This window comes from Notolepis coatsorum, assembly GCF_963971535.1.
Source record: "Notolepis coatsorum genome assembly, chromosome: 6".
In the NCBI taxonomy this organism is placed as follows: Eukaryota; Metazoa; Chordata; class Actinopteri; order Aulopiformes; family Paralepididae; genus Notolepis; species Notolepis coatsorum.
In genome coordinates, this window is record NC_140170.1 from 112878557 (window position 1) to 112905983 (window position 27427).

The following is a 27427-nucleotide window of genomic DNA, read 5'->3' on the forward strand; positions in this document are numbered from 1 at the left end:
TAATCAGAAACGATCCCCCCCCCCCTTTCATGCATTCATGATGGAACATAATACCTATGATATAGATTTGATTTGGTAATAATAGCGTGTACAGGCAAGAAACAGCAACGTTTATAGTAGAATTGACGTATAAGCTTATTACTCAGCCTTTCGGGAATTACCCCAGACCACGCTATAACGATACTTATATTCACCACGGTATAACACGGGAACGTATGGATGGAAAAATTCATTATTTTTCACATATTGAACGATAGATAGGTGATGTCAAATGGGCCATAGTATTGTATCCATAGCTATAATATAGAATATAGTTATAGCTCTACAAACAAGGTGACGCACTCCTATCTTTTAAAGCGTGGCAGTGCTAGACCGACTAATTCCCAGCGGTCAATGAGTTAACAAGGGGAATGGTGGATAGGTTTATTCCCCTCCCCCTCCTTCCCCAAAAAAGACCCTCACCCCCATAACAACAGCATGCTCAGAGACAGAGAGTAAACTTTAATAGACAAATGAAAATATTGAATGTTTATGACAACACATTTAATTACATACAATGTTGTTGTGTGTGCAATACATTTTTGGTTAGGGATATTTCTGTAGAGTAATAAAGGCTTGACATCATAAAGAGTTTGACATAGCAAATGGTTGTTCCCATTGGTAAACACCTACAGTGTTAAAAACAGAGCTGGTGAAATGTGACCTCCTTGACTTTACCTCAACGCTGAGAACACAGCAGTGTATAGTTACACCACAAAACAAACCCTTACAGTAAAAGTACACTGAAAACTTCACAAATGTGTGATAAATTAATAACATATCACACGACAAAAGGTTTAATGGAAATTAAATCAAATACAAATATAAATAAACTATAACCATAGTCCTGTAGTTCCATTAGCTGTAGACCAGGATCAACAACGCTAACAGTCTTAGCATTGTTATAACATCAGTTTATTCATATATTTATATAATATATATATTTACACATTTGTTAAAATAAATAAATAAATAAATGGCAAAAAAAAACACGTACAGTACCATCACATCATACTTGACCTTAACACATCCGGGGCCATCCACGTATACATGATTGGGAGCCAGCACTTGACGGCCAATCACGTATATGTTTAACAATTTTTTTTTAAGTTTTTTTTTTTTATATTTCTTTCCCTCCTTTTTCCGTACTTTTTCTTCCATCCCAATGTTAGTCGTTATACCAATTCCCTTCCTGGTCGTTGCGCACTTACCCCCTACCGTTGGTCTGGGAGGGTGAAGACTACCACATGCTTCCTCCGACACATGTGGAGTCAACCAACCACTTATTTTCACCTTACAGCGAGGACTTTCATTGGGGGAGTGTACCGCGTGGGAGGATCACACTACCTCCCCCAGCTCCTTCCCTCGCTGTGCAGGCGCCCCGACCGACCTGTAGGAGTTGCTGTTTACAACGACCAGGATACACCCCACCGGCTTCCCACCCGCTGACACTGCCAATTGTGTCAGTATGGACGACCGACCAAGCCGGAGGTACCACCGACAGCTGGATTCGATACCAGTGTCTCTGCGGTGGTAGGCAGACGCTTAGTCCGCTGCGCTACCCGGCCGCTCTTAACTCGTTATTTCTTTTATTCGCTATTGCCATTCATAATTCATCGAGGCACCTTGTGCATACTGTTCTGAGTGTGTCTGCGATTGCAGACGGTCAATACCGCCCCCTAACGCATTGTGGCAGCAACTGCACTACATTAGAAACGCTGTGGTTTGTTATCCGGGCCGAGCTGAGGCGTGCAGGCGGGGTTTAATTACTCCGGCGAGGTAACCTGTTTCAACGATACATCTGCGAGGCTGCCCCCCCCCCCCAGCCTCGCTGATTTTCTGAATCAGTTTATTCTAAACATTCTGCACACACTGCAGTGAATTTAATTACGGGGAGGAATTTGTAGTGAGGTTGAAACCACATAATAATAACAAGAGTCCCTTGGTGTAAACTCACTCCTAAATTGAAATACCTCTGGCTTCGGCTCCTAAATTGGATAAATTATCAGGTGGCAGCCTGGATAAAGCTGTGGTATTAAACGTTCTTGGTTGCGTGGTGCTGGTGGGTAGAGGGTTCAGGGTTGGAGGCTGGTCGGAGGTGACAAGGGTGAGGTGACATTTCACCTAAAGTACTGTAAACCTTTTCATCTTCTCACCTCCATTTAAGTATGAAGAAACTACACAAGCAATCTGGTTTTGTCCCAGCATCAACGGAATGCATCTTCATTCAAAGGAATCTATCAAAAAATATACTTTTTTTTTTATATTTTGGATTCTACTCTGTCTGTCTCAGTCCATCCCCTCGTGTCTTGGTTCTTCAGATCTCCTGCAGCAGGTTGAAAGGGAAGAAGCCTAGCTTTCTTCCCGTACTGACCTTCAGATAGCCATTCACCTCCTCTCCCTTCTTCACCACGATCTGACGACATACAGAACATCATGCATTTAACTCCAGAGAGGATAGACACTCTACTGTATAGAACAGAGTTTTTCAAGGTGTGGGTCGGGAGCCACAGGTGGGTTTTTTTTTTAATTTTTTTTTTTTTTTACTTTAATTAGCTGTGCTGCTTATATTTTATTTTCAGTTTTTATAGTTTCACAAACACACATCAAGACAAATCACAAACACAAAAAGAAAAGAAATTAAAAATAAATAAATAAAACACAAACTGTATGTTGTCATATACTGTACACTAATGATGCAAGTGGCTGATTTTCTGACATATACAGTACACTATATATATATTATATATATATATAAATAAATAAAAACACAGGAGGACATTGAGAAGCACTTATGTTCTAGCTAAGCATTCCAATAAGGGACCACATATTGTATCAAATTTGTTCAAGGTCTCGGACCTATTGTGACGGATGCTTTCCAGCTGCAGAGAGGAGACCATCTCAGTGAGCCATCTTTTAAAACACGGAGACGACGTGTCTTTCCATTCTTTTAGGATAATTATTTTGGCCACAGCCATACCAAACATCAGGGCCTCCTGCTCATTGTAAGGTAATTCTGCAGTGTTAGCTGAGCAGCCGAGTAGAGCTAGAAGGCAGTCTGGGATAATCGATCTCTTATACGCCTTGGTGTACCAGTCAAAAATGTATACCCAGTACTTAAATAGCTTGGGACAGAACCAAAACATATGTGAAAGATTACCCTCTGCGGACATGCAACGATCACAGAGAGGCGATACAGAGGAATAGATTCTATGCAGTTTAGTTTTAGAGTAATGCAGTCTGTGAATGACCTTAAACTGTATAAGTTGGACTCTGGCATTAATAGAACATTTATGTATCCTGCTAAGTCCCTCATCCCACGTCTCATCAGAGATTTCCATACTAAGCTCTGTGGACCATATATCTTTAATGTGGTCAGAGGAAGCCATAGATTGGACCGAGAAATATGAAACAAAATTGAGATCAGGTGTTTTGAAACTGGTGATCGGCTCATGAGATTATAAAACTGGTAATCAGCAGGACATGTCTCAAAGTCTGGGATATTACTGCGGACATAATTTCACCAAAGTTCGGTTTAAATAGGAGTTTGGGATCCTTTGGTATAACTACTCCCAGATAGGTGAAGTGGTCATGTTCTATTTTAAAGGGTAAGCTGTCAGTAAAGGAAGAGTCTAAGCTCCCTGAGATGGGCATGAACACACTTTTCTCCCAGTTAATGGAGTAACCAGAGAAAGTACCAAACTGCCTGATTAAATCTAGGAGGCATGGGACGGAGGAGGCAGGATCAGCAAGATACAGGACCACATCATCCGCATATAGCAAAATACGGCTCTCATACTTTCCCAACATTATTCCCTTGATGTTGGGATGACTCCTGATACCAGGGGTTTGAGGGCTAAATTGAACAGTAAAGGACTAATACAACATCCTTGTCAGGTGCCATGATGGAGTGGGAAGGAGTCAGACCTGTCAGAATTGGTAAGAATGGAAGCTCTCGGATGAGCATACAACATTCCAATAAGAGAACGAAACCAAATCGCTGGAGGAAACAGAACATATATTTCCATTCGATCTGGTCAGCGTCAAGTGATATGATCGCCGGCTTAGTGTCCTTTCTTTGGTTGAAGTACAATATGTTTAGTAATTTCCTAATATTAGAAAAGACAAGCCTGCTAGGAATGAATCCCGTTTGGTCGGAAAGGACGAGAGATCCGACATGCTGAGCCAACCTAGTGGCCAACACCTTGGCAACTGTCTTTTGGTCAACATTTTTCAAACGTATAGGCCGGAACCCTGCTGGATCCGTCCCATCCCTACCTTTCTTGAGTAAAAGGCACACATTCGCTTCATAGAGGGAGTCAGGGAAGACATTATTAGTGATAGAATGTTGAATCATTCTAAGAAGTAGAGGGGCCAAAATATCACTGTAAGCTTTATAAAACTCCGCCCCATACCCATCCGGGCCAGCGGCCTTCCCACTAGGGAAAGACTTTATTGCACTTGTTATTTCCTGCAGGCTGAAATCAGCATCTAGCTCATCCCTTGCCTCATCACTAGGCATATCTTTGGGATTAGTCAGCAAGCTGCTCGATGTAGATTTGATATTATGAATTGCCTGGCTGGCCTGTACACCCCTCAGCTGCCTAGCCAACAGTCTGTCTGGTTTATCACTTAGTTCAAAGTGCTTCTGTCTGAGTTTAAGGAGGAGGGTACTAAGTAACCTGCTTGCCCAGAATAGAATTGCATTCCGCTGCTGTCGGGACAAAACCTCATAACTCCAAAAACCCAACTTTTCAGCAGATGAAAAAAACTAACACAGATTTGAGGGTGAATAGAGTTAAGAGATTTAGACAGATGATCGGTTTAATGCTTTCCCATTGTTTAAACTTTGTAAAACCCACACACACATATGGAGGATGATCTACGGAGTTGATTTATATAATAAAAAAAAAATTCAAAAAATGGAGTTATGAGGTTTTGTCCCGACAGCAGCGATTCATACTTACATTTTAAAATATTATTTAGGTCCATTTGGGATTGTGAGTCTGTAAACCTGCACCAGCGAGGGGAGCCGTGCCTCAATTTCAGCCAAGCGCTTACCTCTTTCTCTCTTTCCAAAGGCTTCATACGATAAAATGTGCCCTCTCAATACCACCTTAAGAGACTCCCACAGTGTAGCGTCGGAGACATCACCGGTATCATTAGTCTCCATAAACTCAATGAGTCCAGATCTCATTTGATCCCGAAATGCTTTCTCCGAGAGCAAAGAGGGGTTGAAGCGCCAACTGTATCGCGTCTGTGGCAGTGCCAGCTTTACCAACATAGTGATTGGAGCATGATCGGAAATAAGGATGCTATGATGCGCGTAGATATTCGTAGATATTTTTTTTTAAATCAGTTGTGCAATAGTCAATTTTGGTGAGTTGTTTCTATACAATTCACTTATGACAAAAGTCATAATGTGGCGCGAGTCTCGGAACGTGCGTACTGCGTTGTGTGTGAGAGAGAGAGAGAGAGAGAGAGAGAGAGAGAGAGAGAGAGAGAGAGAGAGAGAGAGAGAGAGAGAGAGAGAGAGAGAGAGAGAGAGAGAGAGAGAGAGAGACGAGAGAGAGAGAGATCGTGGCCAGCCCGCGTCTATGCTTTAGGCAACTGGCTTGTCCTTCCGCGTTGCTCTGATTCCGCGTTGCTCTGATTGGCCACTGATCTACGCTAGTTTCGCCCCTACGCCGGTATGAGCGCGCGCATGCGCATGAGCCTAGATAATAATAATAATAATGCGCGAGCCCTCGCACACACGCAGGTTTTGCCCCCACGCCGGTAGATAATAATAATAATAATGCGAGAGGCTAGAGCCCTCGCACACACGCAGGTTTTGCCCCCACGCCGGTAGATAATAATAATAATAATGCGAGAGCCCTCGCACACACGCAGGTTTTGCCCCCACGCCGGTAGATAATAATAATAATAATACGCACGCTGAAATGGGTATCGTAGAACATGACATATTAGCATGATAATACCTACCTGCATCAGATAATACCTACCTGCATCAATATACACCGCGCTATATACTGCAACGCCTAACTAACTAAGATATAGACTTTATTCTGTCAACCTTGACAATGTATGGTTAATGCTATTGATGTAGACTCATCAAAGTATTTTTAAATGGTTTGTCTAATAAACTAGACTAAATATAGCCTATAGAACAGATTTTTACAGCCTAATCTAAAACAGATTTTTTACACATTGGTTCAAACATGATCACGGAAGCTGACAACACTAACATGTCATGTTGTGTCACAACAGAATGAGTAGGTGAGTGTTAGGCCTACAGAAAGTGTAATCTATTGATTGACTATTATGCATGACCAGCCTGTGATCTAAAAACTCCTGCCTGTGGCTGAATAATGAAGCCCAAAGTCGCGTCACGCGCAAGAGCATATTACCTATGTGTTGATGGAATCACGTTAATATAGAGAGATGAAAACAATACAATACGTTATTTCAATTGATATGAATAGCTAGTTACGTTAATATAGAGAGATGAACGTTATTTCGATTGATATGAATAGCTAGTTACGTTAATATAGAGAGATGATAAATTAATTAAACGTAAATAAAATAAAAATAATTGAACTAAGAGTGATTTGAACTTGTGACCAAGTGCGTCGATGTTAAAAAACTGAGTGACGAATGCATAATTTACACTTGTGCCAATTGCGTGCGTTTGTCTAAGTATTATTATTCTAAGTATTATTATTATTATTATCTACCGGCGTGGGGGCAAAACCTGCGTGTGTGCGAGGGCTCTCGCATTATGGCAAAACCTGTGTGTGTGCGAGGGCTCGCCCATTATTATTATTATCTAGGCTCATGAGCGCGTAGGGGCGAAACTAGCGTAGATCAGTGGCCAATCAGAGCAACGCGGAAGGACAAGCCAGTTGCCTAAAGCATAGCCCACCCTCAGTGAAATGTATGCCTTGTGTATGTACAGTATGTGACAAATAAACCTCTTGAATCTTGCCATATTCAGTTTCAGTAACTACAGAACAGTACAGTTAGACTCACTTGTTTTGTGGTCCGGGCTTTAACTTTCCATGATAAAAAGTGTCCATATAAATCCATTTGTTAGATCCAACAATGTCTGAATGTACAGTATCTCATGATGATCTCTCCGACTCCTGAGAATACACTTCTTATTACCGAACCAGCTAAACGAGAGTATAGCCTAGCTAAGCTAACTCACTGAATCTGAAATGAAAATACTCCTGGCTCCTCCACCAAGCGGCAATTATTTTCTGACTGACGAGTGACACAGTGGCGCACTGAGCTTGCTTCGAGTGCTAGAAAACCGCGCCCCAGACATCATATTTGAACACCCTGATAGGCAAAATGTATTTGCTTGATCCATTTACATTGGCTGCGACGATACATTGGCTGCAGTGACACCCACTCAGTGAGCGTTAAGTCTAGCGCTCAGGTTTGGAGGGAGATGTCTATCAGGAAAGAGTGACGTGAATCACGCACAAAACAATGATTTATATTTGATATATACAAGATAGATACAAGAGTTTTATAATAAGATAAGATAAGATATTCCTTTATTAATCCCCTTGGGGAAATTCCAGCGACACACACATACATATTACGGTTTAAAGTTGAGTTGATTCTGCTGTAAAAAGAAAAAGAAAAAGGTCAGCACGGAAGAGCGGCTCCAGGGAGGGGCAGATCCAGGCTCCAGGGAAAGGAGCTGTAGAAGGCTGGTACGGACGTCTCCGGGTGGATAAGAGAAAGGCCTTGAGCTGGTCTTGTGGAGGGTGGGAGAGGAGTAGAAATGCGACTGTCTCTGGGAGAGGTTGGAGAGGACATACAAGTATACAATGAAATGCGGGGGGTCTTGCAGGTTATTGTGCATTTTAAATACAAACATACTTAAAATGAGTAATTATTATTCATTTTAAACATGTTTAGTTTAGTCCATAATCTAAAATCAAAAAACACAATTTCTTCTTCTCCTTCTCTCTCGGGCGGCGCCCGAGCGCCCTCTATGGACCGGCCGCCACACTCTGGATCCTTTGTAGTAAAGAGGGCCGTGCTCGCGGCTGAGACGCAGGATCCGGTCCTTATCTTTGTCATGGTGCATCTAGGCGATAATAGTGTGTGGTTTCTCCCCCTCAGCGGGCTTGGTGAAGTTTTCATTGCCAAGTAGTTGCGAGACCAACTCGCTCACAGTAGGCCTTCCCTTCTCTTCACCCTCTTTTATTCCCACAAATGTAAGGTTCAGCCGGCGGGACCGGCCCTCTAAGTTGTTGAGCTTAGCCCTGAGTTACGTGTTTTCCTTCCGTAATGACTTTTGGGATTCTTCCAGGACTTTCAGACGCGCGTCGTGGTCATTCACTGTCATTTCTATCCCTGTCACTAGCTGCTTCGCACTGTTCTGCTCAGACTGCAGGGATGCCAAAGTGGTTTCAAACTTGTCCAAACTGGATGTGATAGAGACCGTCTCATCCGTCGCTTTCTTCAGATTCTTACCCTGGCTTTCAATTGCAGCCAGAATAGCAGCGCTGGCAGTGCCGTCAGATGTTTGGGCTGCTGCTGCCTGTCTCGTAGTGGCCATGCCTGTTTGTCGTTTGCCAGCTGCGGTTACCTTCTCTTTGTTTGACCCCTTCCCACCGGTAGATTACATATATTCTCGACTTTCCACGGCGGTAGTGTTATATTTAGTCTGTTAATACTTTTGAAAGCAAACTGTTACATAAACGTGTGTTTTTTATACAAAATAAGAAGTTGAGGAGGGAGCTCAGAAAAATGCGACTACTCCATTCACCACTCACTAGCGCCCCCCCCCCCCCCCCCCCCCCCCCTCTTCCCCCTTAAAATGTGCCCCCCAAATTATCATATCAAGCTAAAGCGCTACAGTATCAAGTCCATTGAAAAATAGACAAAGCACTGTGGGCTAGTAGTTTAGGAGTTAAAAAGCAGGGTTGAATTTAATAATCTGCCAGATCAGTTTTGGTTTATGTCTATATTTATTCTGAAAATGTGGGCCCCCCCTGAAAAAGAAAAAGCTGTAGAACTCTATAGAATATTTGTATCCAGTACATAGAATGTAACCCAGGTTAATCTCTATGGACTTGTTACTTGTTTAAGATAAGAACTCTGCAGCCATTATTGTGTAAGAATGAACTCTTCCCCCATAGATATACTTGTCAGACATACCACACTCAGACAGGGAGTGACTGACTGCTGTGTAGAATTAGGGTTGTGGGTTGGTTATAAAAAACAGGTTAGGCATGAAGTGGTTATACATATAAGTCAATGGAATATCCTCACAAGTACAACAATAGCAATGTATGTGTGTGTGTGTATGGAAGGTATCTACTGTATAATTGCCCCGTGTTTAATTCAATAAAACGCAGCATGTGTTGTTTGTATTTAACCCTAACACACTCCACTGGACCAATCTCTCTGAATTATTGAAGGCTATGAATGATAGACCAACTGATTAACTAAATCTGCCCCGCTTATCCAATCCTGGTTTTAATTGCAGTCTGCTTTAATTAAGATAAGTACCCAGAAATTATACTTAAGTGAAAGTATGGGTGTGAGGTTTGGTCCGCTCCCCACCCACTCGCTCCGTTCCTTTAAGGTATTTTGTTAATTAATTGCATTCCCCGCCACACGCTTCTTTCCTGTAAGATGCCGTGTTGATTGGTGCTCTTCCCACCACACGCTTCTGGAGCAATGATCAATTTCATCCCGCAGCTGTCACAGCTTGTCATCAGCGCCCTGTGGCTTTATATACCCTGATTCCCCTAGTATCGATGTTGGATCGTTTTGAATATTCCCTGCATCTGCCTGTCTTTCCCGTCGCTGTTCCCTGTCTGTTGCTCCCCAGGATTTTCGTGAAGTATCCCTGTGGAGAACCTGATTCCCCGTACGAAGCTGCGCCTCGTTTATCTGCCCGCTTTACGCGTTGCGCTCTGGTGAGTTTTTGGAAACAGTTCTTTTTGGATCACCCGTTTTTTGTGTGTTTGTGAAACACCGAAGAGATCCCGTTTTTGTTATACTGTTCTCACCTAATTTTTGTTGTTGGATTTACACTTTGGATTACCGTATTGTTTTTTCTCTGGACTCTGCTAACTGTGTGTATCACACCGAAGATCAAGTCACTTGGATATTTATTTGGATCAGTCACCTCTCTGTTTCTGTTGTGCGTCACAAGCTAATTCCTCACCACCACCTACTGGGAGAATCTGCAGAGCCGCAACATTCTTCACATGCCAGATTCCCCGTTTGTTCTGTTGCTCAACCTAATTCTATCTTGTGACTCTGAGAATAAATACGCCCTTGCTTTGGCTAACTCTGAAACAACTCTCTCTGTGCCATTGCGCTTGGGGTCGGTTACAAACCCTAACAATGGGTACCGTCTCAAAATCTTACTCAAGTAAAAGTCAGAGTATCTGGCTAAAAACACACTTGAGTAAAAGTCCAAAAGTGTATACTTTTAAATGTACATACAGTAAGTACTAAAAAGTAAAAGTAAAAACTTTATTTTATTCCAGAGCAATGAAATGTTCTGTTTCGTCCTCTTCATCACTCGTACTATCATTTGTGACCATCTTCTGTAGTTTTTCACTCTGACTGTCTATTCTTCTAATAGCAGGTGTTTAATCAAAGATCCCCGCTATAGTCTTGCACAAGGACCAATCAGCATGGGTATGGGCGGGTTCATTTTCCATTGATGGGGATTGATTGGCTGTTTTTAAATAAACTGCGTCCGCAGGATTAATAACGTTAACGTTAGTTCGGCCAGAGAAACAAATACTAATTAAAATCGTTGGACCTGCAAGATTTGTACTTTGTACTTTGTAGGTCTGCATTTTAAATGTAAGGAGTAAAAAGTATGTTTTTTTTCTCTGAAATGTAATTGAGTAAAAGTACAAGTATTCAAACCTAATAATACTCGAGTAAACTACAAATCCCCCAAAACAGTACTTAAGTATTGTAACTAAGTACTTTACACCCCAGTCTACTATAGTCACTTAAGATAAAAGACATTACAGTATATTTCATTGAGTGTGTGTGTGCATGCATGGCACTGTATTATTGTCATGTTAAAATGTTCAATGATAAATGATTCAAAGTAATTGTGTTGAGTATACAATTGAGTATAAAGTGAATGGAATGTACTGAAAGGTATAGTAATATAAATGTATGTTTAGTTTAGTCAATTGTATATTTGACCATGTACACACAACTGTACCAGCTACAGTGTGTGTGTGTGTGTGTGTGTGTGTGTGTGTGTGTGTGTGTGTGTGTGTGTGTGTGTGTGTGTGTGTGTGTGTGTGTGTGTGTGTTTCTAAAGTTTCAAGTTTCTTTAATAGTTGTCATACAGAAGTACAGAATACTTTTATACAAAATGCTTCTTACTGTTACGCTCCAGAGACTGTGCAAGACAAGATAAGTATGAAATAAAATAACATAGTATAGCATGTAAATTAGAAGTAAAAAAATGAGGTCACAGTGTTCAGTATAGACATATGTACAATGTTCGATGCAGAATAGACGTAACTGAGTTACCATATAATATACAATACTATGCAGTGTACTAATATACAATACTATATAGTGCAAGGCAGAAATGGGATGAGGTGCAATTTAGGTACAATTTACAGTAGGTGTATGAGTTGTAGTGCAAATCCTTTATCAATAAATATAAAGTGTGTTTGTGTGCTCTAAAGTGTGGAGAGTGGGTGCTGCAGTGTGTTGTTTGTTTAAGTGAGTGTGTGCGTGTGGGTGTGCGTGCTGTGTGCATTTGATGGTTGTTGTATAGTGTTTATTGTTCGTTTAGCAGCCTGATGGCCTGGGGATAGAAGCTTCTTCTGAGTCTTTCTGTGCTCGCCTTAAGACTCCGGTATCGCTTTCCTGACCGCAGCAGTTCAAAGAGTGTGTGTGTGTGTGTGTTAACATTACTTGTATATTGTGATACTTAGAGCAAGTTACTGAATACATTACAACAAGTAACTTGTAACTGTAACAGAATACATTTACAAAGTAACTGGGGAGGGTGTAGATTACCATATGTCTCCTCCAATACATGTGGAGTCATCAGCCGCTTCTTTTCACCTGACAGCAAATATATTCACTGGGATAGCATAACAGTTCACACAATCTCCCCCAGATCCCACGAATACTAGACATGGCTATTGTATGTCACCAGACACGCCGTGGGTCTTCACTTTACTCTACCTCTACCAAGAACAAATGTACTTAAGAGAAACGTAATGTATAGAGCTGCTGCATACTGGAATTGTATACCTGTGAAGATAATGATGATCAGCAACAAATGTACTTTTAAGAAAAAGTTGAAGGATGCTGTTATGAATGGTGAAATACAGTTGAGTTACTGATTTTTCCATGTGTATTAATAGTTACGGTTGCCATGGTAATGTTGCATTTCAGTAGCCTACTGGTACAGCAGAACAAATTCATGTTTTTCAAAGTTTGTAAATTGTCTATTAGTAATCTGGTGTTGGTTTGGTTGAGGAACGGTGTGTTTTTGAAACGTGGCTCTTTCAGATATTATCATTGTGACTCGTGATTTGGCCACGTCTGAGTACCACTGCCCTAGAATATCCATCCGTGTGTGTGTGTGTGCTTGTGTGTGTGTGTGTGTGTGTGTGTGTGTGTGTGTGTGTGTGTGTGTGTGTGTGTGTGTGTGTGTGTGTGTGTGTGTGTGTGTGTGTGTGTGTGTGTGTGTGTGTGTGTGTGTGTGTGTGTGTGTGTGTGTGTGTGTGTGTGTGTGTGTGTGTGTGTGTGTGTGTGTGTGTGTGTGTGTGTGTTCGCGTGTTTGTGTGTATAAGTGTACATATGTGTATGTGTGTGTGAGTATGACTGTCTGCACGTGTGTGTGTGCGTAGGTGTGTGTGTGTTGCTCTCACCTGGTCTTTCTTTAATGTGATCTGGCCCATTTCTCTGTTTCCAACGAAGGAGTGTGTCACCTTGTAAACCCTCTCTCCTCCTCGGACACGGATGATGTAATTGGCAGGAAGGAAACCTGTTCTCTCTCCTATTTTACCCTGTTGAGACACGGATCATTTTTAAAGGGAAGGTTCTGGATGTTTAAACGCCCATCTTATTGATCATGAATCTGGCTCCTCTCAGAACATTTTAAACTATTTGTCTCTGGAAAAATATTATACCAGTCTCCTGGATTTCTTTTTTTTATAAGTTATAGTCCTAGCTAGACAAGGTAATAGAGCTATTGGAAAAGACTGGCATGCGATTTTCATTGGCATGAAAACGTTTTGAATAATCTAAAACAGGGCCTGCTTAATGATCAATCACTTAGGCTTCTAGAAATCCATAACCCAATAAAGGAACACTTCATAATTGATTATTCAACCTACTGTATATACTGTATACCAGACCTGGGCATTGTACGGCCCGCGGGCCGTATCCGGCCCGCGGGATGATTCTGACCGGCCCGCGAAAGATTACATGATAATAATTTTTTTTTTTTTTTTTTTTTTTTTTTTATGTCAACGTTCACACGCACAATATACGTGTAGGAGACATGCTCAGAAGATGTTGGTTCTCTTTGGATCCACCTACATATGTGAACAGACATTCTCAGTCATGACGTTTACCAAGTCCAGGTACAGATCCTCTCTCACTGATGAACATCTGGCAGCTGTGCTTCGCATCTCCACCTCAGACATGCAACCTGACTTTGATGGACTTGTTAAAGCTCAACAAAGACTGGATTTCTCACACTGAATGAAAAAAAAGAACTGAAGAACACTAAAATGTGGAAATATAACAAGTGAAATGGGACACTTGATATTTTTTCTTCTTTTTTTTGCACAGTTCTGAAAACATTAAATGTTTAATATAGGCATGTAAAGTAAGAAAAGGCTACAAAACTGGGACACTTTTCTTTACACAGTTCAGTGACATGTATTGTTTATTTTTGCTATAAGATGATGTGATGTCTTTAGAAAGCTAAGAAAATCCTTGTTTCAATAGTATATGTGTGAGGTTTTGTCCGCTCCCCACCCACTCGCTCCGTTCCTTTAAGGTATTTTGTTAATTAATTGCATTCCCCGCCACGCTCCGTTCCTTTAAGGTTTCTGTGAGGATTCTGTGATGATTGGTCCGTGGCCGAACGCACACTTCTAAGTCAAGTATCAATTACCATCACGCACCTGATGTGTGTTCTAATCAGCGCCCCTGTGGGCTTTATATACTCTTTTCCCCCTAATATCGAGGTTGGATCGTTTTGAATATTCCCTGCATCTGCCTTTCTTTCCCGTTCGCTGTCTGTTGCTCTCCAGGACTCTCGTGAAGTATCCCTTGGAGAACCTGATTCCCCGTACGAAGCTACGCCTCGTTTATCTGCCCGCTTTACGCGTTGCGCTTTGGTGAGTTTTTGAAACAGTCTTTTTGGATCACCAGTTTTTTGTGTGTTTGTGAAACACCGAAGAGATCCCGTTTTTGTTATACTGTTCTCACCTATTTTTGGTTGTTGGATTTACTCTTTGGATTACCGTATTGTTTTTTCTCTGGACTCTGCTAACTGTGTTTATCACACCGAAGATCAAGTCACTTGGATATTAATTTGGATCAGTCCCTCTCTGTTATCTGTTGTGCGCTGAGCTAACTGGGATTCTCTCTCTCCCTCCGTGTTCCATCTGGAGTGTATGCTGGGGGGATCTGCAGAGCGGCTCAGACGTCACAAGCAAATTCCTCACCAACACCGTCTGGGAGAATCTGCAGAGCCGCAAGACATTCTTCACATGCCAGATTCCCCGTTTGTTCTGTTTTCCACCTAATTCAATCTTGTGACTCTGAGAATAAACACGCCCTTGTTTTTGGCTAACTCTGAAAACAACTCTCTCTGTGCCGTTGCGTTTGGGGTCGGTTACAAACCATAACATTACGATCCAACCAACACGACCCCAGCCGACACAGAGAGAGCCCCTGCAGCTTGCCAGGCCTCTACTACCAGCATGGCCCCAGTCTGCTAGCTTTGCCCCGGCTGCTAGCACAGCCTCTATGTTAATGCAGCCCTTGCAGCTAGCATAGGCCCTGTAGCTAGCCATGCCCAGGCAGCTAACCCAGTCCCTCTGCTAGCCCCACTTTATGTGTAGCTTCCCCACTGCTAAGACTGCCCCTTCAGCTAGCAAGGTCAGTCTCCCCGCTGCTAGGACTGCCCCTTCAGCTAGCAAGGTCAGTTTCCCCGCTGCTAGGACTGCCTCTTCAGCTAGCAAGGTCAGTTTCCCCACTGCTAGGACTGCCCCTTCAGCTAGCAAGGTCAGTTTCCCCACTGCTAGGACTGCCCCTTCAGCTAGCAAGGTCGGTCTCCCCACTGCTAGGACTGCCCCTTCAGCTAGCAAGGTCGGTCTCCCCACTGCTAGGACTGCCCCTTCAGCTAGCAAGGTCAGTTCCCCACAGCTAGGACTGCCCTTTCAGTTAGCTTGTGCCCAGGCAGCTAGCCCTGCCTCATCGCCTGGTCCGGCTCCCTCGCCTGGCCCGGTCCAGCTTCTACGCCCGGCCCGGCCTCCACGCCTGGTCCGGCTCCCTCGCCTGGCCCAGCCGCTGGCCCGGTCCAGCTTCGACGCCCGGCCTCCACGCCTGGTCCGGCTCCCTCGCCTGGCCCAGCCGCTGGCCCGGTCCAGCTTCGACGCCCGGCCTCCACGCCTGGTCCGTCTCCCTCGCCTGGCCCGGTCCAGCTTCTACGCCCGGCCCGGCCTCCACGGCGTCTCCGGCCTCCCTCGCCGGCCCCTGTCTCCGTACCAGGCCTCCGCCGTCGGGCCCCTGTCCCCGTGACAGGCCTTCGCCGTCTGGCCCCTGCCTCCGTGCCCGGCCTCCGCTGTCGGGTCCCTGTCTCCATGCCCGGCCCCCGCCGTCGGGCCCCTGTTCCCGTGCCCGGCCTCCGCTGTCGGGTCCCCGTCTCCGGTGCCCCTCTCCGGGCCTCTGTCTTTGTCCCCCTCTCCAGTGCCCCTGATCGCCGGCTTCCTTCGGTCCCGTCCGGGCAGGCCGGGGCCGAGTTGGGTCGCCGGGTGGCTCCCGTGGAGGGGGGGTACTGTGAGGTTTTGTCCGCTCCCCACCCACTCGCTCCGTTCCTTTAAGGTATTTTGTTAATTAATTGCATTCCCCGCCACGCTCCGTTCCTTTAAGGTTTCTGTGAGGATTCTGTGATGATTGGTCCGTGGCCGAACGCACACTTCTAAGTCAAGTATCAATTACCATCACGCACCTGATGTGTGTTCTAATCAGCGCCCCTGTGGGCTTTATATACTCTTTTCCCCCTAATATCGAGGTTGGATCGTTTTGAATATTCCCTGCATCTGCCTTTCTTTCCCCTTCGCTGTCTGTTGCTCTCCAGGACTCTCGTGAAGTATCCCTTGGAGAACCTGATTCCCCGTACGAAGCTACGCCTCGTTTATCTGCCCGCTTTACGCGTTGCGCTTTGGTGAGTTTTTGAAACAGTCTTTTTGGATCACCAGTTTTTTGTGTGTTTGTGAAACACCGAAGAGATCCCGTTTTTGTTATACTGTTCTCACCTATTTTTTGTTGTTGGATTTACTCTTTGGATTACCGTATTGTTTTTTCTCTGGACTCTGCTAACTGTGTTTATCACACCGAAGATCAAGTCACTTGGATATTAATTTGGATCAGTCCCTCTCTGTTATCTGTTGTGCGCTGAGCTAACTGGGATTCTCTCTCTCCATCCGTGTTCCATCTGGAGTGTATGCTGGGGGGATCTGCAGAGCGGCTCAGACGTCACAAGCAAATTCCTCACCAACACCGTCTGGGAGAATCTGCAGAGCCGCAAGACATTCTTCATATGCCAGATTCCCCGTTTGTTCTGTTTTCCACCTAATTCAATCTTGTGACTCTGAGAATAAACACGCCCTTGTTTTTGGCTAACTCTGAAAACAACTCTCTCTGTGCCGTTGCGTTTGGGGTCGGTTACAAACCATAACAATATGAAACTCAAAATGCCCTTTGTTATTAATGTTTCACATTTTGTTTATCATTTTGGAAATAACTTCTACTTGAATAAATGATATTTTTGAAAGCTAACCTCACCTTTTAATTGCCAAATAATAACATACACTCTTACCAGGGGTCAAAACAATGCCATTTACTGCATTTTATATAGAAATAAAATGTATATTATGCATAATTGAGTTTGGAATTTTGGCCCGGCCCCCCAACATATTTTCAGTTGCTCATTCGGCCCCCTGGGAAAAATAATTGCCCACCCCTGCTGTTGTGAAGGGCCAGATTAAACCGAATATATATATTTATTTATATATATATATTTAATTGTATTTGTATATTCTCTAATATTCCCTGATATCCCTTGTATATTCCTTGTACAATATGCATTGAATATCCATTCTAGCCTACTGAACATCCCATAATAGTCTCCATTCTACTATTGGTCGAGACCTTGGTGCCAGGCTGCCATACCCCTCAGACCCAGTTCAAACGTACCGCTCAACATGTACGAACAAGTCCTAGTTCCGCGTAGGAATCTGGCTACCGCACCACTAATGGGACTATTTGTTCATAGTGCGTATATATACTGCGCTACTAAAGTAGGACTTCCTTTTCAGTCCAGTTTCTTACCCTCCAATAGAGTCACAGACGTAAAGCCTCCCCGCGACGCCACGTGTGGGAGTAAGGCCAAGTTCGCCTACCATCGGTATTGAGACATCGTGTATATTAATATTTGAATAGTCATATTTGGCACTATATCGTCGAGTTGGACGTAGTCTATTAAGCTAATAATAGTCTGTTAATATATAGTGCTTCGTGCGGTGAGAATACTACCGTAGTCAGTACCCCATCGTTTCGGGCAGAGAACTGGCTGGTTATCCAGGGTGGTTGACCCCACGTGAAGCTGCACCCGAGGAGCCCCAGAGCCGACGAGCGAGTGGACCTGTATACCGGATTATTCTACCGACGACAGCCCGCCTTCCCAGGCACGGATTATGCTTTGTATACGTTGATTATCCCATGGATAAAGACCCCCGACACTGCCGTGTGTTGGAACCCCCCCCCCCTGGAGAGGACGCAAGGTGAGGAGACGCTCTGCAAGACGAGGTCGCTTCACGTCTCTCCTCCGTGGACCGGAGGACGCCGGCCCACAAAGAGTCCATCTGCTTTCATCTGTGGTCCAAGGATCGCCGGCGCATTGAACGGCACTACAGTGGGTTCACCTGGGATACCCTTGGCCGGATGAGGCAGCCGGATTCTACCCCCCCCCCCCCCCCTTTCTACTCCTGTCGGCTTACAAGCGACCGGATTAACCCCCCCTAGTGTATCCAGCCTATAATCATTAAAGTATCATTGCTTTTATTCCTTAACTATTCCAGGTCGTATATGTACCACCTGCGCCTTCAGAGATTGGACATTCTCTATTGATATACCGACGAATACTCTTGCCATAAAAGTGCATACTAATTCCCATTCATAAATGTGATTGATTTGATTAAGTGCTTGCTCTACACACCATCGCTGTGTAGAAATAAAGACCTATTTCTAATTCGTACATTTGTGTTGGATCCGTTTCATCTACGTGACAGTGTTCATCATAATATATTTATGCCGTGTACTGGGTGGCCGAATATTAAGTACAAAGGTAGTGGTAGTAAGTATCATATCTGCAATGTGAACTATCCTTATGGCCCTTTTTTGGAGTATAAAAAGTGGTTGTAGTGTAGACTTATAATTGTTTCCCCAGACTTCAGCACAGTAATTTAAATATGGTAAAACTAGTGAACAGTAGAGAATGTAGAGTGATTTTCTATCCAGGATGTGCTTTACTTTACTCATGACTGAAATGCTTCGTGAGAGTTTAGATTGGACATGTTTTATGTGAGGTTTCCAACAGATTTTATGGTCTATTATTACACCTAGGAATTTATTTTCATAAACTCTTTCAATAATCACATCATTTATTTTAACTTGTACCTGAGTATCCAATCTACAGTTTCCAAACAACATAATTTTAGTTTTGCTCAAGTTCAATGATAATTTATTTCTATCAAACCATTCCTTCAATTTCTTCATTTCAGATGTGATGACCTCTAAAAGCTGCTGGACATTCTCACCAGAAAAAAAAAGATTAGTGTCATCCGCAAATAAAATACATTTAAATATATTGGATACTTTACATATCTCGTTAATGTACAAGATGAACAGTTTTGGACCCAACACTGACCCCTGGGGGACACCACAAGCAATGTCCAAACATTCAGATTTATAATCTCTCATTGTCACAAATTGTTGTCTTTTATTTAGATAGCTTCTTACCCAGTCCAATACTACCCCCCTGATCCCATATCTCTCCAATTTCCTGATTAATATATCATGATTAATAGTATCAAATGCTTTTTTTAGGTCAATGAATACTCCAGCTACATGTTTTTTTTGATCTATGGAATTTGTGATTTTTTCAATGAGTTCTATTAACGCTAGTGATGTTGACCGGTGTGTTCTGAATCCATACTGGCTATCGGTGAGTAAATTATGTTTATCAATGAATTTATCTAATCTGTTGTTGAAGAGTTTTTCTAATATTTTCTAAAACTGAGGAAGTAGAGAAACAGGCCTATAATTTGTGAAGTGGTGTTTATCTCCAGTCTTGAACAGAGGTATGACTTTTGCTATTTTCATTTTATTCGGAAATCGACCAGTTTTGAATGATAAATTGCAGATGTGCGTGAGTGGTTTTCCCCGACTTCACACCCCGCCAGTACTGAAGAAGTAGTCCCCGATGAGTCCCGGGAGGAATACAACGCTACCGAGAGAGAACTCGGCACGGAAGAAGACGGGGAGAGCACCGTGGAGATAGAGCTCCAAGGCTCCGCAAGGAGTACCCCGAGGGAAGGCTCCCCTATACAACCGCCTTCTCCCAGCGAGGCAGAGAGGACCCTACAGCAGGCCTTCCTCATCAGCCTGAACGCCGCTGCTGAACGCGACCGACTGCAGATCCAGCAGCGGAGCGAAGAAGAGCATATACGTCTAGAAATAAGACGCATTCAGAGGGAAGAGAATGTGGCCCGAGACCGAGCAGACAGCCAGCGAGCAGCTGCTGGTGCTCTACGGGACGCAGAGCGCGACAGACAGCAAGCGCAACTAATAGAACAGCTGATCAGACGGACAACACCCTCTCCCTCCGCCAGAGGCTCCAGGAACTCGTCTAGACACACCTCCAGGGCGGCATCCCCTAGCCGAGTAAACAACCCTGAACTTGACCAACAGACGAGGTCTATACCCCCCACAGACCACCTCCCCCCACCGGTCCAAGCGAGACCTAGCAACCGGGAAGGAGCAGCATATCCTGTGGAGAGGCTAAACCAGAGACTACAAGCACTGGATGACCTAACTGAAGACGAAGAGGAAGAGGAGGAGAACCACGCCCGACGACAGCACAGTACTCTACCGGACCAGGAGGTCCGGTACAGCCCAGGCTATACTCCCGCGGAGCTGCGCTACAGACCCCCGACTCTATACACGGGTGAGCACGACGCACGACCCGCACCGAGGAACAGCACCTGGACAAGCGGGCCATGGTACACTGCCGGTACCAGCCCATACCAAGGAGCGGGAGGAGACTCGCCTAGGAGGCCTCTCCCCCAACGCTCGCCGATGTATCCACAGTCAGCGTCATACATTGGCACGCCTATGGTACCCGACTTCACCCAAGAGAACCGGGCCCAGTATACAGAACTCCGCATGTGTCTGGAGACCATGTTGGTGGATGTATTGGATGAACGCCATAAATACGCCATCCTACTGAAGCACTTAAAGGTACCCCGCGCACATAATATAGCGCTCGCCTACGCGACTTCCACCACCCCATACACAGCAGCGCTGGTAGCATTGGACCAGAGGTATGGGCGCATATGGGATTACGTGATCCAGGAGATCCGACACATCGACCGCTTACCCCCAGCAATAGACAATCGAGCACTGGACGACCTGTCCATCAGAGTGCAGTCCCTGGTAGGGATGTTGGGAGCGCAGAGAGAGAAGGGGAGGCATGAACTTTACGCCAACTCAAATGTGGAAAGGATCTTGGAGAAGCTGCCGCCCGCTCGACAGGAGCGTTTTAGGCGGCAGAGAGACCACCGAGACCCGAATGGCCCCGAACCGAACCTCCTCGATCTAGCAGACTTCCTGGCGAGAGAAGTCAGCAGCCTACGGCTAGATACATTCGGACGGAGCACCCCTGGCTCCAGAGAAGGAACCAGACGACTAAATGATGGAAGAAGATCGGTGACTGTGATGCACCAATCGGAGTCAGTACCGAGCAGCAGGAGCCACAGTACCCCCTCCAGAACGGAGAAGTGGAAGATAGTGTGCCCCTACTGTGAGAAAGAACACTGGCTAGCGCAATGTGACTCCTTCCCCAAGCTGAACGCGGAGGAAGCAAGTCAATGGATAAAGTCCAACAAGCGCTGTTTTCGCTGTGCGCGCTCACACATGGCAGCCGAATGCCGCTTAAAGAAAAGGTGCACCAAGTGCGATGGAGCCCATCTGGACATACTTCACGACAGTAACAGACGGCGCCCTTCACCCGCACCATCCAGCAGCAAAGCGAGCGTCATGTACATCGATCCCGCCAGCAGCAGTGGAGCCCGAGTACTCCTAAAAGTAGTGCGTGTGACACTAAGCTACCAGAATAAAGTCCTGGACACTTACGCCGTCCTCGATGACGGGTCACAGAAGACCCTTCTGCTCGCCTCCGCCGCGGCCCAGCTAGGGCTGCGGGGAAGCGAAACCCAAATGACAATTCGGACAATAAGACGAGATTTGAAGACGATAAAGGGCGAGAATGTCTCATTCTCTATCGCAGCAAGCGGCCAGCCTGAGCGACGGTACCAGATTACAGACGCTTTCACCAGCCAAGAAATAGGACTGTCGCGGTACACATACCCCGTCGCCAAGCTGATGGAGAAATATGCACATCTGCGCAAGTTACCGATCCCGCTCATAGACAATGCTATGCCGACCCTGTTGATAGGCTCCGACCATGCAGACCTCATTGTCCCGATAGACCGGGTTCATACCGGACCCCGAGGCTGTCCTGCAGCAGTCAAGACCCGTTTGGGATGGACTCTCCAAGGCCCGCTCGCCAAATCTCTCAACCGAAGTACAGCCACTAGATGTCTCCACTCCCGAGTCACGGAGGGAGAAACCGCACTCCTGCAACACGTAGAGCGGCTATGGACCTTGGAACAAATGCCCTTTAAGAACGGAAAGAAAGACATTCGCTCTAAAGATGACATTTACGCCATTCACCTCCTCGAGACAGGGACCAAGAGAGTCCCGGTCAACGGCGTGTTGAGATACGCCACGCCACTCCTGCGGCGAGAAGGAATGCCTACTTTCCACGCCAAGACAGACGCCACAGAACGGTACCTGCTGAACACGGAGCGGCGCTTAGCCAAGAACCCCGCCCAAGAGAGTGTATACCGCGCTGAGATTGAGAAGCTCATCACAGCGGGACACGTCACAAAGATGGACATTAAAGAGGCTGACCAGACCACTGAATCGTGGTACGTGCCTCACCACAAGGTCCATCACAACGGTAAAGACCGCATAGTATTTAACTGCAGCTACCAGATCGGATCCCAAAATCTGAATAAAGAGTTACTGCCCGGTCCCACACTCGGCCCCTCCCTACTCGGCGTTCTACTCCGCTTCCGCCAGGAAAAGGTGGCCATCAGCGGGGACATTAAAGGAATGTTCCTGCAGGTGAGATTAGTAGAGGAGGACAAGCCCCTGTTACGGTTCCTATGGAGAGAGAAGCCAGGAGATGAGCACCCAGCCATCTACCAATGGGAAGTCCTCCCCTTCGGAACGACGTGCAGCCCCTGCTGTGCTACATTTGCACTACAGAAACATGTAGCAGAGGACCCAGCAGCGGACGAAGAGGTCCGACACAGCGTAAAGAACAGCTTCTACGTAGACAACTGTCTACAAAGCCTTTCAACCCAGGAAGAAGCCGAGGCTCTCCTGATTAAACTCCGCGCCTCATTGATCAAAGGCGGCTTTGATCTCAGGCAGTGGGCCAGCAGCGATCCGCAAGTACTGCGCAGCCTCTCCTCCGAGGACAAGGCAGCCAGCAGCGAGACCTGGATGGCTACAATCCCGGGAGAAGCCCAGGAGATGACCCTGGGATTGGTGTGGCGATTCAAAACAGATTCGCTTCACTACAGACACAAGCCCCTGACTACGGAGCAGGGAAGGCCGGCGGCGGCGCCGACCACCAGACGGAGTGTGTACACAACACTCGCCCGACAATATGACCCGCTAGGATGTATTCTACCGTACACCACCAGGGCAAAAATGATTGTACGAGCATTGTGGGACAAGGACCAGGGCTGGGACGACCCCATTCCCGCACACCTTGCATCCACCTGGAGAGAGTGGGAGATGGAGCTCCACTCACTCCCAGGCGTTAATATGCGCCGAAGCTACTTCCCACCCACGGTGAGGCCAGAGACATGTAAAATGGACTTACACGTCTTCAGTGACGCCTCAGAGGTCGCATACGGATCAGTAGCCTACTTGCGGGCCCAAGAAAGGGGGGGAGAGATCTACACAGCATTTGTCCTCGCCCGCTCGAGAATAGCCCCACGCAAGCAACAATCTATCCCACGTCTAGAGCTCTGCGCAGCCCTAGCCGGAGCGCACCTAGCCACGCTCATCCAACGTGAGCTCACCATACCGGTGTCTAGAACAATCCTGTGGTCAGATTCCACGACAGTACTCGCCTGGATCAAATCGGACTCATGCAAGTACAAAGTCTTCGTGGGAGTCAGAGTCACCGAGATTCAAGACTTAACCGAAGAGTTAACCGGAGAAACAGAGTGGCGCTACGTTGATACAAAACAGAACCCAGCTGACGTCATCACCCGGGGGATGCCCCTGGATGACCTCACCCGTCGCAATGTCTACAGTGACGGCCCAGCATTCCTAAGACTCCCGGAAGGACAGTGGCCCATGCCTATCCCGAGGGAAGCAAGTCCAGAGGAGGTGGAAAATAAGAAGTCTGTGTTCTGTGGATTGAGCACTGTTATCTCCGCAGACCCCAACACACTCCTGATGGGGCGGCTAGATCCCGCGTTACCCCAGACAATGTACCGGCCTGAAGAAGCGAACGGCCGACGAATGTGGAGGTACAGCCAAGTATTAGCCGACAAGTTTTGGAGCAGTTTCCTACTGCACTACCTACCGTCTCTACAGACCCGCCAGAAGTGGGTAAAGGAGAGAGACAATTTGACAGAAGGAACAGTCGTCATGATTATTGATCAATCACTGCCCAGAGCTATGTGGCCGGCCGGCCGCGTAAGCAAAGTGATCACCGGTGCCGACGGCAAGGTCCGAGCAGCTGAAGTGCTCGTCCAGGGTCGCACTTACACCCGTCCCGTGGCGAGGCTCATAGAACTGCCCCGACTCCCAGACACAATCGATGATGACCATGACCCTATAACCCTATGACTTTGTGAAGTTGACTGACCCCTACAGCAAACCCTTATGTGTAAATAGACAACGTAGTTGTTGTTGTTGTTGTTGTAACACCACTCCCAGAACTGTCACTCTCCTCTCTCGAATATCATGCAGTATCTGTCTCTAATCCTTTCAATCTCACCATTGTTACACTCTACCGCCCTCCAGGTCCGCTCGATCACTTCACAGATGAGCTGGACATGCTTCTTAGCTCCTTACCGGAAGATGGTACCCCTCTCCTTCTACTGGGCGACTTCAACCTGCCTGACTCATCTCAGTCAGTCATAGTAGTCTCCCTCCTACAATCGTTTGACCTGACTCCCACTGCTATGCCTCCCACCCACAAAGCAGGCAACTCCTTGGATCTCATATTTTCCCGTAACTCCAGCATCATTAACACCACGGTAACTCCCCTACATGTATCTGACCATTCCTTCATATCCTTCTCACTAACTCTCATGCTTAACCGAAAGGTCTTCACCCCAACTCAAACAGTCTCACTCAGACGCAACCTGCCCTCCCTATCCCCCTCCACCCTCTCCTCTGACATACTATCCGCTCTACCTTTGAGTGACACCTTCTCTGCTCTCTCCACAGAGATGGCAACCTCCACCCTCCTTTCAGCCCTGGCAACCTCCTTCGACAAGCTCTGTCCCCTCGTTGAGAAACCTGCCCGCCGTTCCCCACCCAGTCCATGGCTGACAGATCCAGTGAGAGAACAAAGACAGGTCCTGAGAGCAGCTGAAAGGAAGTATAGAAAGTCACGCCTCACTGCTGACATCGACACATATCACAACCTCTTGTTAACATTCTCCAAAACCATCACTAATGCCAAAGCTTCTTTCTTCCACCATAGGATCGAGGCCTCTGCCAAGAATCTTCGCAAACTGCATGCTACCATGTCCTCCCTCCTCACTCCCCCCCCACCCCCCCCTCCCTCATCTTTCTCTGCCGAAGACTTTGCGATCTTCTTTGAGGAAAAAGTGGAGAACATCCGCAGCTCCTTCTCCCAACCCCCACCCATTCCAAATGCTGAATCGAGAACCTCATCCTTCACTCTGTCATCTTTCTCTCCCATTACAGAAGCAGAGACCCTGACACTGGTAACGTCAAACCGTCCGACTACTTGCCAGCTGGACCAGCTACCCTCCCCACTCCTCCAGACCATAGCACCAGACATCCTCCCATTCCTAACTGCAACCATCAACTCCTCACTCAACTCGGGGGTGGTCCCCACCTCCCTAAAACAAGCCAGAGTCACGCCGCTCATAAAAAAACCAACCCTGAACCCTACTGTCATAGGCAACTACCGTCCTGTCTCTCTTCTCTCCTTCCTTTCTAAAACACTTGAACGTGCTGTATCCAACCAACTTACTACTTATCTCTTACAGAATGACCTCCTAGACCCTAATCAGTCAGGCTTCAGGACTGGTCACTCCACAGAGACAGCCCTCATTGCGGTCACAGAGGCACTTCACTTAGCAAAAGCGAAAGGCCTCTCCTCTGTCCTGATTCTCCTAGATCTATCTGCAGCCTTCGACACAGTCAACCACCAGATCCTCCTTGCGGCCCTCGCAGGAATGGGAGTGGCTGGCTCTGCGCTGACATGGCTGTCATCATACCTCAATGACCGCTCCTACCAAGTGTCATGGAGAGGGACCCTGTCGGCCACCCGCCCCCTACGGACGGGTGTCCCCCAGGGCTCGGTTTTAGGACCCCTTCTCTTCTCCCTCTACACTAAATCACTGGGTAACATTATCACGTCTCATGGCTTCTCCTACCATTGTTATGCCGACGATACTCAACTCTTCCTCTCCTTCCCTCCCTCAGATATCCACGTCTCTGTGCGGATCTCGGCCTGTCTGTCCGACATCTCAGCCTGGATGACGTCCAACCACCTCAAACTGAACCTAAGCAAAACAGAATTGCTCCACCTGCCGGCCAAATCCTCCCCCCTAACCGACCTTTCAATCACAGTCGAGAATGCAGCTGTGACTGCGTCCCCGACCGCCAAGAACCTTGGTGTTGTCCTCGACGACCAGTTGAACTTCTCTGCTCACATCGCAGCGACGACCAGAACCTGCCGATTCCTCCTGAGCAACGTCAGAAGGATACGCCCCTTCCTGACAAAAGAAGCCACCCAACTCCTCGTCCAATCAACAGTCATCTCCCGCCTCGACTACTGCAATGCACTGCTCGCTGGCCTCCCGGCCACTGCCACTAAGCCTCTTCAACTCATTCAGAACGCAGCGGCCCGCCTGATCTCAAACCTACCGAAGTCGGCCCATGTCACCCCACTTCTTAGGGACCTGCACTGGCTCCCCATTGCTGCACGAATCCGCTTCAAGGCCCTCGACCTAGCATACCGTGCGGCAAAGGGAACCGCTCCCGCCTACCTCCGGTCAATGGTCTCTAACTACACACCCTCAAGACCCCTACGCTCTGCATCTTCTGGCCGCCTCAGACCTACTCCTATCCAAGCTCCGGGAGGGTCATCAAAGAGAAGTCGCCTATTCTCAGTCCTTGCCCCACAATGGTGGAATGAACTACCCACCCCAGTTAGGACAGCCGAATCACGTCCAATCTTTCGCCGTCGACTAAAGACGCACTTCTTCAACCATTATCTGAATTAAAAAAAAAAAAAAAAAAAAAATCTAACCCTAACTAACCGTACTGTCATGCACTTGTCCTAATAAACTAACCTACACTGTAGCACTCAACACTTTGATGAACATTGTTGCTCAGCTGATAGAGTTGTGCCCTTCCTGATGGCTTGTCGTACAGAACTTGTAAGTCGCTTTGGATAAAAGCGTCAGCTAAATGACTAAATGTAAATGTAAATGTAAACGCGATTAATCTGTCTCTGTTTAACTGATTAGGT

At 46.3% G+C, this 27427-nt stretch overlaps 1 protein-coding gene across 1 annotated transcript in view; it reads right to left on the reverse strand.

Annotated features, from left to right (window-relative positions):
* Nucleotides 1-2356: 2356 nt before the first annotated feature.
* stac3 (SH3 and cysteine rich domain 3) overlaps nt 2357-27427 on the reverse strand; it is a gene marked incomplete at both ends in the record, with an annotated part of 91535 nt that continues 66464 nt past the window's right edge. Inside the window, 2 exons of the mRNA XM_084316218.1 lie at nt 2357-2455; nt 12948-13085. Coding sequence (XP_084172344.1) covers nt 2357-2455; nt 12948-13085 — 237 coding nt within the window. The remainder of the gene's footprint in view (nt 2456-12947; nt 13086-27427) is intronic.